Source organism: Enhydra lutris, unplaced genomic scaffold, assembly GCF_002288905.1.
Source record: "Enhydra lutris kenyoni isolate GAN:26980312 unplaced genomic scaffold, ASM228890v2 scaffoldscaffold76, whole genome shotgun sequence".
Classification (NCBI taxonomy): Eukaryota; Metazoa; Chordata; class Mammalia; order Carnivora; family Mustelidae; genus Enhydra; species Enhydra lutris.
This window is the reverse complement of record NW_019154160.1, coordinates 5,737,993-5,750,289: the sequence shown is the minus strand read 5'-3', so window position 1 is coordinate 5,750,289 and position 12,297 is coordinate 5,737,993. Positions and strand designations below refer to the sequence as shown.

The following is a 12,297-nucleotide window of genomic DNA, read 5'->3' as shown; positions in this document are numbered from 1 at the left end:
ATTCACAGACCTGTACCCCTGGGGATAAAAATATATTATATGTTTATAAAAAATAAAATTAAAATAAAATAAAATAAAATAAAGTTACCCAGGGCGCCTGGGCGGCCCAGTCATTAAGTGGCTGCCTTCCTCTCAGGTCATGATCCCAGGATCCTGGGATCAAGCCCTGCAGGGGGCAGCAGGGAACTTACTTCTCCCTCTCCCTCTGCTGCTCCCCCTGCTTGTGTTCTCTCACCCTCTCTGTCAAATAAATAAATAAAATCTTTAAAAATAAAATAAAATACAGATACCCAAAATTGGCTGTCTCACTCCCTCTTCATTTTTCTCCTAGGCCACCCCCCCCACCAACTCTGGCATTCTAAATGTTTCACTTATTTATTGTCTATCTCTCCATTTGGACATAAACGATTTTTAAGAATTTACTTTTAAGTAAACTCTACACCCATTGTAGGGCTGAAACTCACAATCCCAAGATCAAGAGTCACACGTTCTTCTGACTGAGCCAGCCAGGTGCCCCAGGACATAAAAGATTTTTGTCTGCTTTGATAACTGCTGTATCCCCACCTGACATAGAGCAGAAGTTCAATAAATATTGAATGAATGAATGAATGAACAAATAAGTTGAACTTTGGCAAAGAAGGCACAAAAGTGTATCAGACCAAAGTTCCTCAGTTGCCTAAATAGGAACATTAAGATCTGGTGCCTCAGGGGCGCCTGGGTGGCTCAGTGGGTTAAAGCCTCTGCCTTTGGCTCGGGTCATGATCCCAGCGTCCTGGGATCAAGCCCCGCATCGGGCTCTCTGCTCGGCGAGGAGCCTGCTTCCTCCTCTCTCTCTGCCTGCCTCTCTGCCTACTTGTGATCTCTGTCTGTAAAAAAAAAAAAAAAAACCTTAAAAAAAAAAAAAAAAAAAAAAGAAAGATCTGGTGCCTCAGAAAATCCAGATGAAAATGACTCTGCAGAGAGCCAGAAAGTCCCTGTGTCTGTCTTAAAATCCCATAACCACAATTTAACTTAATAATATGAACCTGGCCGGGGGCCATTTCACTTTGCTATAAGACCTGGGGTCTTGTTTCAAAATGCCATGCTCCTAAGGACAGGGCCCAGAGGTACGCACAACATCTAACCTGGGATTCCGCTTGACACAACTGTGGTGAACAGGCAGGCTCCAAGAGGAGGTGTCCTGGGGAATAAGGGATCGAGCTGAGAAGGCTTTCTGCTTCATCTTCCATCAGTCGCTACTCTCTCCAGTCTGTTCTTCCACTCTGGCAAATGCTTCCAAGAGTATAATGTATGTGAAGTGCTAGAAGGGTCCACTTCTCCCTCCCTCCTCCAGGGCTCTAATTCAAGGCTTTGATTCCAAATCAGAATCTGTAGTCTGTAAATGAAATGCCCTATGATTTTGATTCTGAACACTAGTTCTTACATAGTAATAATAATGATTACAGAGGAAGTAATTTAGTTGAATCCAAACTCATTCCAGGATATCCCCTTTTGCCTTTTAATTTTTAAAAAAATTATCCATTTATTTTATTGCCATATGTGTCCTTTTCCTACACACTGAATGTAGACAAAAGTAAGAGACTTTTCTCAGCTTTTGTTTAGATGGATTCTTGTTAATGGAGGTTTTACTACATACCACTGTCTTAGACATTAATGAATGTCTAACTATCAATTCAGATCCCTCCCTAAACTGGACATACTGACTATACTACAACCCTTCTGAAATCCTTCTCCAACTTTTCTCTGTGGTTAAGCCTCTTCCTTGTTCCTATCCTTGTCTGATGGGACCCCAGCAACTGTCATGTAACTCTTGACAGATCTCTTCAGGTATCTTTCTGCTATCCTCATTTTCCTGAACCATGGCCTTCAAAAAGTAAAAGGAAAAACTCTTCAAAAGAAGGGGGAAAGGGGACGCCTGGGTGGCTCAGTTGGTTAAGCAGCTGCCTTCGGCTCGGGTCATGATCCCAGCGTCCTGGGATCGAGTCCCACATAGGGCTCCTTGCTCATCAGGGAGCCTGCTTCTCCCTCTGCCTCTGCCTGCCATTCTGTCTGCCTGTGCTTGCTCTCTCTCCCTCTCTCTCTGACAAATAAATAAATAAAATCTTAAAAAAAAAAAAAAAAGAAGAAGGGGGAAAGAAACCCTAAAATGCAGAGTTAGCTCATGAAAAAACAGAGGCCTGGGATGCGTGGAAAAAGCTGTACAGCACGGCCAGCTCCTGCGAGACACGATACCCATCTTTTAACGAGTCATCCGACCATTAGGCAGGGTCCAGGACTATAGATGAAACATAGAAATGAGTCCCCGCCACTGTCTGAAGCATGTGGTAGGCACTATCTCCTTGAATCCTCCCCAAACCCCTTTCATCCACATTATTTCAAAGGAAACTCAAGCACAGAGAGGTAAGGGAGCTTGCCCAAGGTGACCCAGTTCATGTAATGCAGAACCACACTGAGATAAAGCCTCCATCTCACCACAGTCGAAGCAGAGAACAAGCTTCAACAAGGGGAACAAGCATGGGGGTTGGGGCAGGCCAGGAAGCAGAATGGCTGCGGGACAGAGTTGGGACAGGGACCTCATGGTACAAAGGAAGAAATACTGAGAAATGAAGTGGAGAGGTAGTGGGGTCTAGAGCACAGCATGGAATAGGGGATTTGCAGAATGGAAGGCCAAGAGGACGCGACGCTGGGTGCCGCTGCAGTCGCTTTGCATTCCATTTATTTATTTACTTACTTAAAGATTTTATTTATTTGTCAGAGAAAGAGCGCACAAGCAGGGGGAGCAGCAGGCAGAAGGGGAAGCAGACTCCCTGCTGAACAAGGAGCGTGGGATAGGACTCGATCCCAGGACTCCTGGATCACAACCTGAGCTGAAGGCAGACACAACCAGCTGAGTCATCCAGGTGACCCCAGCGTTGCATCTTAAATGATTTACTCTGGCTGCAGGCCGGAGGCCAGCCTGGCTGCCTGACAGAGACTCCTCAGAACATGCTGTTCCACTGCTCCAAGCAAGAGGGACTGGTGGGAACTGGGATAGAGGTCGAGAGGACAGGGAGGGTGACAAGGACTGGAGATATTTTTAAGAAATAGGTGCTACAGGACCTGGGGATTGCCTTGGCTTGGGGAGCATGATAGGAGGATAGGTTCTAAACTGGACCTCGCTCTGCCATCTAGCTGTTTGACCTCCAGTGAGTCACTGAGCCTCTCTGTGCCTCAGTTTCTTCATCTATAAAATGGCAACAAAGTTATACCTCCTTCACAGAAACATTACGAGGAGTAAATTAGCACATATATGTGAGGCATCTGATATGGAGACCAACATCTAGCAAGCAATAATTAGCTATTATCTTCATTACTGTTAGCTTCACAGGGCACCAAGAATGTCTCCAGCTTTGGCAAAGGGGTTCACACAGTAGCCCACTCTCGGGGAGAAGTGACAGAGCAGAAAAGGCAGCTTTGGGGAGGAAGGCAACCTTGGTTTTTGGACATGTTGAGTGCCCAAGCATCTATGACTCTCCGTGGATGCAAGGTGGGTCTTATGGGGCACAAAAGAGGAGAGGATACTGCAGGTTAGAGGGTGAGGGGAAGACACCTGGCATGTCAGCTGGATGGGAAAGGAAGTGAAGGCATCAGGAGCTGGCAGGCTAGCAGGAAACAGAGTTTAGGAAACTGCTCAGGCTCACGGAGCAATCTGCAGAACAAAGATCTTCCCGACTGCCAGCATGTGCTAAAGCCTGAGGCATCTGGGCCGTATCTGCAACCGTGGGAGGAATGCCTTTGACTCCAGCACTCGGTGTTCAGTGGATAGAAGACAGGGGTCACCTACGTACTTTCAAATCTTCTGCCACATTAAAAGAGTAAGAGTGGGTAAGATTAATTTCAACAGTGTATTTGAGCCAATATAGCCAAAATATCGATCAACCTGTAATCAACATAAAAATAATGAACCCTGGGGCGCCTGGGTGGCTCAGTGGGTTAAGCCGCTGCCTTCGGCTCAGGTCATGATCCCAGAGTCCTGGGATCGAGTCCCGCATTGGGCTCGCTGCTCGGCAGGAAGCCTGCTTCCCTTCCTCTCTCTCTGCCTGCCTCTCTGCCTACTTGTGATCTCTCTCTGTCAAATAAATAAATAAAATCTTTAAAAAAATAATAATAATGAACCCTACTTCTCTTCATACCGAGTTCTTTTAAAATATGATAGGCATGGTCTGCTTCAATCAATTCTAACACATTTCATAGCACAGCTACAGAATGTTCCGTTTTCTCTGAAATGTGGTATTTCCAGGGCAAACAAATGTCCTCAACTTTCTGGAGCAGTCTGTTTCAGAGGCTCGGCCCCCTGTGCCGGCAGCACTGTCCTTGGTACGGCGTCTGTCCTGACTTGGGCTTCAGGAAATAGCCCCTCTAAGCACTGCTCACCCTCTCTTTGCTTTCTGCATTCAGTGGTTTCGTCACTCTGTTCTTTCTGGTCCCTTCGTAAAAGAAATAAAACAAAAAAATTCAGCAAAAGCTCCCGGTGGGCATCGGGTTCCAAGAACAGTCCTAATCTCAAACCACACAAGCCCTTATCAGTGTTTTAAACGAGAGGCACCCTCCCCAGTTCTCCACAGAGGCCTCGACTGAACAGCGCGGGGGGAGGGGGAGGTGCGCCTTGCTTCCACCGTGTGACCGGGAATCTGCCCGGGAAGCGTGGGGCGCGCAGGCGGCCTCTGTGTACCCGCAGGCTGGCACCGTCATTATAGCCCCACAGTACTCCAACGACCCACAGCTCACTCCTGGCTATCAATTTACGCAGCGTTCCTGCCCCTACCTCAGCGGGATGGCTAAAGCCCTCCACAGCCTCCCTCTATCTGCCAGGCGCAGCAAGGGGCTCGGACAAATTACTTCTTATCCCAGCAGTCCACCCACAGGGGCTCCCCGGCGAGCTCCTGTATCTTTTAAGACTCCTCTGGCCAAGGTGATGAGAGAGAGACAAGGGAGAGCAACTTTGTGGGCCATGGTTACAGGAAGATGGCTGCGAATTCCGATACCAAGTGAGCCTCAGGGGCAGGGAGCACGGGGCCGGTGAGAGGACTGCAGTGCCTTTGGAAGGAGGGTGGGAATAACGCTAAAACTCTTCTCCACACACATCTGGAAACATTTCAAATGGTAGACCCTGATTTGGAAGTTTCTGATATAAATTACTTCAGATCAAAGTCTTCTGGTCCCGGACTTCAGGCAGCATACTCAGCAAATTGCTAAAGACAGATGAAAATACTGTTTATCAAATGTATAGCTGAATCGTTGAGAAAGAATTTTTGCACTTGTTTTCCTAAAAATTGGCAAATTAACACTGGAATTGCTTGTCTTCAGCTCAGCTTTTTTTGTTTTTTTTTGGCGTACGCGCGCGCGCACACACACACACACACACAAACACACGCAGCTCTTTATCCAAATTTCAAAGAGATGTGCCAACATCTGAGGCTGCTCTTATGATGATAGGTTACAAATTAAAGATGGCACCCCACTTCCTTTTAACCCCACAAATGCCAACACCCAGACTGGCTTCAATATATCACATATAATGGCTTTTTAGGACTCCATACGTCCTAGTAAGGGTCTTTCATCAGATTTCCAGGTAAGATACAATATGTATTTATTATCTGTTTTAAAAAAATAGTGTATCAACCTCGGACTTTCTCAAATGACATGTTCACAATTACTCAATGAGGCAGATCAAAATCGCTCTTCTCAAAATAAAAGGAGGTACAGCTCTTGCTTTATTTAAAACTGTCTTCTCAACATACTAGCATAGTAGGGCATGTTGGAATGGAAAGAAGGTACAGGGATGATGGTTACAAGAAAGGCAGGACTGGGCTACCCACAGTGCTGAGCACATGTGGGCAGCAGCAAAGCCTGATACCTAAGATACCTTCTCAGCACCTGATATTTCAGGAATAAAACAAAACTGGCTTTCCTTGGGGTGCCTGGGTGGCTCAGTGGGTTAAGTGCCTACCTTTGGCTCAGGTCATGATCTCAGGGTCCTGGGATTGAGCCCTGCATCATGCTCTCTGCTCAGCAGGGAGCCTGCTTCCCCCCTCTCTCTGTCTGCCTCTCTGCCTACTTGTGATCTCCCTCTCAAATAAATAAAATCTTTAAAAACAAAACAAAACTGGCTTTCCTTGCGCTCACTTTGAGTTGCATATAGGAATGGCAGACATACCCTGTAGCACTCAGGGTCTCCAAATTTCGGCCTCAATCTGGGCCTGGTGGGACCATTATTTATTCCCTCAACTCAGGCACTCTGAGCCCCTGCTCTGTGCTGCACACATGCTAAGAACTAGACAGGATTAGACACAGCGCATGTCTCAAGCAGCTCACAGTCCAGTGAGATCACCTAGTCTCAAAATTTTCTTTTAATAAAGGAAAAGATCTTTATTTCCATCAAAATCTACATACGGCCAACCGAGCAATGAAATAAATTCTCTTTATACCTCTGTGATACCAAGAATCGCCCTAAGCTTCAAAGGTCAGTCAGAGGTAGAAGATTCCTACTCTACCTGCACTACAACACAAATGACTCTAGTAAATTCTTTCGAAAGCAATGGATTTGCAGCAAAGCATGTGGGATTCTGACCTGTTTCAAGGGTTGCATCTGACAACCTCACAGGCCCTCTTCCCATGCCTTCATCGTGGTTGCACTTTTATCTCCAGTCATAGGATTATTTTACTTATGTTTCCTCCCCCACTAAGCTGGAAGCCCTAAGGGGAACAGGAACCATGTTTCTTTCTGCTTGCCAATGTAACCCCATGGCCTACCGTACATTGAGTGGTCTCAATAAATATTAATTAAAGAAATGAAGATTTAGGGGACTCTCAAAAACTTTTAGATCTTAAAAGGCCCTTGCATGTAAACATTTCCCCTACTATGGTTAAATGAGGAACTACTGAAAACTGTTCTAAAAACATTTGTTTTGATTTCTTAAGATTTTGTTTTATTTATTTATTTATTTATTTGACAGAGAGAGAGAGAGAGAGAGAGAGAGCTATCACAAGTAGGCAGAGGGGCCCTCAGAGGGGGGGGGGAGCAGGCTCCCTGCTGAGCAGAGAGCAGGATGCAGGCTGGATCCTAGGACCCTGAGATCATGACCTGAGCCAAAGGCAGCGGCTTAACCCTCTGAGCCACCCAGGCGCCTCGTTTTGATTTCTTTTAAAAATTACTCAATTATGGGGCGCCTGGGTGGCTCAGTGGTTAAAGCCTCTGCCTTCGGCTCAGGTCATAATCTCAGGGTCCTGGGATCGAGCCTCACATGGGGCTCTCTGCTCAGAAGGGAGCCTGCCTCCTCTTCCTCTCTCTCTCTGCCTGCCTCTCTGCCTACTTGTGATCTGTCTGTCAAATAAATAAAAATCTGCAAAAAAAAAAAAAATTACTCAATTATGATTTAGTTGGGTTATGATCTACAGTTTCTCATATTTTCTGGAGTACACAGACTGCTCATCATGCCAGTGTTTGATTTTCTTTGAAGAGGTAGTAACTTCCTGCTTACCACTCAGGGAGGCAAAAGGCACTTGAAACAAATTGAAAAGTTTCCATTGTTTCGCTTCACATAGCAAAAAATTTTTGACTGTTTAACAGATTTGTCTAAAGCAAATAATGTTTTTATTTTTTATTTAAATTCAATTTAGTTAACATATAGTGTATCATTAGCTTCAGCGGTAGAATTCAGTGATTCATCAGTTGCACACAGTTCCCAGGGCTCATTACATCAAGTGCCCTCCTCCCTAATGCCCATCACAGTTACCCAATTCCTCGTCCACCTCCTCTCCCGCAACCTGTTTGTTCCCTATAGTTAAGAGTCTCTAACAGTTTGCCTCCCTTTCTCTTTTTCTTATTTTGTTTTCCTTCCCTTCCCCTACGTTCATCTGTTCTGTTCCTTAAAATCCACATGAGTGAAATCATACGGTATTTGTCTTTATCTCATTTCGCTTAGCCTAATACATAATGTTTATAAGAAGTGGTATAACTGCATAATACAAAACAGGTATATTTTTGGCTAGAATAAATTTTCAAATGTAAGGGGGGGGAGCCCAGCTCACTCTGAGAACGCTGGCAATGCCAAAGCAGAACGGCCCCCAAGATTCCAATAATGAGATACTGCTGCCCTTCTGTGTGTGTCAAGCCAAGAAAACAAACATAAAAGACAACTGAGAACGGATTCTCAGCCAACCTGAAAGGCTCGACAATGCTACTGAGAGGTGAGCGCTCCATTCAGCACTTCTTGGTAAAGATCCCCACAAAAGGGCCAGCCCGTCCCTCCCCACTGTGTCACAAGTGGCCCGGGGTCTCCCTGCCGCCCCCACTGTGTCCCGGGACCACGCGCTCTGTAAGGTGCGCGGACCCGCCGAGGGGGAGAGGACGGAGAAAGCCCTACCTGCCAGCCTCCCGCGCTCCGGATACGCCAGCCCCAAGAGCTTCTGGGCCTCCGAGCGCCTGGCCGCGGCCGGGTGCAGCCGCGAGTTGTCTCTGGGAGTCGCCGCGGCCGCAGGCAACGCCGACTCGCGCTGCCAGGCCTCGCCCCCGCCCCGGGCTGCGACTGCCGGTCCGCCCCGGAGCCCAGCGCGCCGGAGCCGGGGAACGTCGGGCCCCACAAGGGCCCCGCACCTGCTGGCGCCGGGGGACCGCGCCCACGGCCCCAGAAGCCGCACCAGGCCTGCTCCACCGCCGGGGCCGCGGGGACCCCCGCCCGGGCAGCCGCTAGTCCAGCGACGCGGGTCTCGCGCGGCGCCGGCATCCCGGAGGAGCCCCGGCCCCGCGCCCCAAGGCCGCGCCGGCCACAGGCCCGTCAGCGGAGGTCGGGGCCCCGGGACGCCGGCGCCCAGGGTCCACGTGTTGGCGGCCGGGCTTCGCCACCCGAACAGCCGCAGCGGCCAAGCGAGTGGACCCTGCATGGCGCCGCGTCCGACCCGCGCGCCTCAGCCCGCCCGGCCCGGCGCGCACCGAGTCCGAGGACCCTCCCGGCCCGGCCGAGCAGAGGGCGTAAACGGGCGCCGCCCGCCGCCCCGCCCGCTGTCACCCGCCGTCACCCGTCTCATCCGGTCCGCGGCCCGCGTGCACGCCCGGGGACGCGTCCTCCCCAGACCCATCCCAGCCGCCGCCCTCCGCCCTCACGGGTCCCCGCCCTCCCAGGCCGGCTACCCGGGCCCGACACCCCCTCCAAGGAACCCCCTCCCGCCTCGGACGCTTTCCCCGCAGCGCCCCCACCGGGCTGGAGAGCGCCGGGCGCGCAGCCCGTTCCTCCAAGGCCCGGGCTGAAGAAAGCCCCGGGGGCCGCTGCGCCTGCGCACTATCGCGCGGGGAGCTTTTTCGCGCTTTTCAGCATCCTCCCGTAAAAACCTGGAAGCAGCGCGAGCCGTTTCTCACGCCAGAGCCCTCGGCGGAGCGCACAGACGAGATCACACGATGACCGGTGAAAGGATGGGGCTGCCAGACAGCTCGCTGGTCGGCGCTTGGGGCGGGTCCGCGGCCTCGGTGACCCAGACTAGGGCTGGTCCTGTCACCTTGTGTCCCACTCCAGAGCACCGGACTGAGACGCGGAACACTGAGAGGACATCGCTGCGGGTCAGCGCAGCTGTGGGAGGCGTTCTGGAGGACGTTGTGGGCGAGCAGTGAACTGGCTAACTTTGAGCAGAGGAAGAGATCATTTCATAACTGGAGCCGAAGTGCAAAAGCAGACACAATCGAGGCACTCTGGCTGTTCAGAGCAAGACCAATCCAAATGCCATTTGTATTTCAGTACACGTGCAAGGAAAGCCAGAGGAGAGGATCCTAAAACCCACGGGGACGCAAGGAGACTGCATGGTGCGGATAGCATCCCTACGCTGAGGATTGGGAGGGGAGCAGCCCGATTCTCTCACATGTAAGAGTCATGGTTGAACAAGGTGGATAGGTTTTTGTTGACTCGTAATTTTACAGGGCCGATACTAGGGTAAAGCTAGCGAGAGACACTTGGCTCAGTTGCAAAATTTATGGATTTGGGAAAAAAAACTCACATTTCAGTAGTCAAGATAAATATTTTAATGCAATATTTTTAAAGTCAAAATTAATTTTTAAAAAAATCAAAATTAATGCAAAAAAAATCCATGATAAGCAATACATCAAAGCTTCAAATATATCAAAACTTCAAATGCATTTGTGCACTTGCATGATCCAGCCTCTCTCTCTTCCCTTCTTAATCCCACCCCTGAAAGACTTATTTACAGAAATAGGCAGTTAGCAGCTGGCCTACTTTACCATTTTTTTTTTTTAATTTGCGTTAAAATGTTATATATCTTGGTTACTGAGACTTCTTGGGCCTCTATTAAGCTTCACTCCCAGGAGAGTGACTCACTCACTTCACCCTACTTGGGGCCGTGGTAGGCAAGGAGTGTAGGACTTTTGAAACGAAGTACTGATAGTAGTGTGGAATTAAATAATTTGTGCTTTAAATGCCCTGATGAGCAGGAAGTAAGCAGGAAGCATGCCGTCCTCTAAACTCCACCTCTTAGACCAAGGGGAGCATGGAGTTGTTCCCCCCGACCAATCCAAGTTAACCACGACTTAGGTTAGCCTCTCATTGGTATCTAAATTCTAGAATGCAGGGTATAGATAGAAATCGACTCCACCGATTTATGAGTGGGCATGTTCCTTTTTGGAAAGATTTTATTAGGCGACTTCTACAAATTGAGGAGATAGTGCTTCATACCTCACATTGTACATTCCCATTTAAGCCCCAGCTGAAGCAATGTCAAAAAATGACATTCTCCCAATTGGAAAGTGACAATTTTTCTTTTTTAATTTGACAGAGAGATCACAAGTAGGCAGAGAGGCAGGCAGAAGCAGGATCCCTGCTGAACAGAGAGCCAGATTTGGGGCTTGATCCCAGGACCCTGAATCATGACCTGAGCTGATGGCAGAGGCTTAACCCACTGAGTCACCCAGGCACACCAGAAAGTGACAATTTTAAGTCAAATCTAACCTTCCTCCTACTTTATTTTTCCCATTTTCCAGAACACAGTTGCTGCTCCAAGGGCTGGGGAAGGCAGGACCATCGTTTGCTTTCTGCCTTCCCCAGAGTGATGTCCACTAGACTTATTCGGCAAGCACTCTCTGGAGCCTGGAGTCTACAGAACAATAACTCCAAGTGTAGTTGACTAAAAAAACAAAACAATTATTGGTCCTTTGCATTTCTAAAAATCAGGCAGGTAATAGGAAATCAATCAACCTTGACAAAAATGTCATGCTAAAAATAAAAATCCTTCCCAGCCATCATTTCATATACATGGCAAGAATTATTTCTGTAGACTCTAAAGAAAAGGTCAATGGTTCCTAAAAAATATATACAATGGGAGAATGGAGTAGGGAATAAATATTGGCAGAATAATCACTAGGGCGATTTACATAGTTATCACACCAAAAAAAAAAAAAGCTACTCTAAATATATGTGCGTGTGTATGTATAAATTCAATACACATTCATATGAGAAGAGAAGGTTGCCGTAATGCAAAGCAATAAGCATCTATGTTTTGCACATGTATATGTGTTAAATACATGTTATCGCTTTGCATTACTGTGACCTATTCCCGTTTAAAAGTAAAGATAACTTCTCTTTGCCTTTTTAGAAGTTCTTTGGCCACTGAAAAAGGGAAGAAATACTCTAAGCTGCGTTTGGGAAAGTAAGATTCAAACACTTAGATGCGAATGGATTAATAATATAAAATACCACAGAAAAGCAAGAAAAGGGGGTGTATGAATTCTGAGACAACAAACAGAAGTCCATATCCTGCCCACTGACATCCAGAAAGGGCTCGCAGTGGAGGTGTGATTGAACCGAGCAGTCAAATCTGGCCTTTAGTGAATAGACTCTTAATAGGCTTAGTGGTCAACAGGTGTTGAATTCAAAAAGGACGTCTTTGGACAGAAACTTGAGAGCAGTTGGGATTACTCCAAGAACATTTCCATCTGTGGGCTCTTATATCTCTCAGAATGTGCTAAAGGTGCTTACATGGACAGCAGGAGGGGCCCATGGAGCACAATAGCACAAGAAGCCAACGCAAGTCTTCCTGGTGTGAAGCCTGTGATCTGATGAGGGTGGGGGTGTGGGGGTGGGGTTGTCATTTGACCTTTCTTAGTACATTCCCTTTTTCTCTTAACTCAGGGGTAGCAGGGCAATGGCTCAAGGTAGAGCATGCGCATCAATGAAGCAGGAACCAGGAAGGGCAGGGTGGGGTGGGGTGGGGTGGGCTCTACATGGGGCTGAATTTGTAAATTCCTCTGGAGCCCAGATT

At 48.0% G+C, this 12,297-nt stretch overlaps 1 protein-coding gene across 1 annotated transcript in view; it reads right to left on the bottom strand.

The window, feature by feature from the left end:
• Nucleotides 1-9,125, bottom strand: part of LOC111160490 (ATP binding cassette subfamily B member 10) — a 41,425-nt gene extending 32,300 nt beyond the window's left edge. The window contains exon 1 of the mRNA XM_022523638.1: nucleotides 8,406-9,125. Coding sequence (XP_022379346.1) covers nucleotides 8,406-8,922 — 517 coding nt within the window. The 5' untranslated portion in view covers nucleotides 8,923-9,125. The remainder of the gene's footprint in view (nucleotides 1-8,405) is intronic.
• Between the last annotated feature and the right edge of the window lie 3,172 nt (nucleotides 9,126-12,297).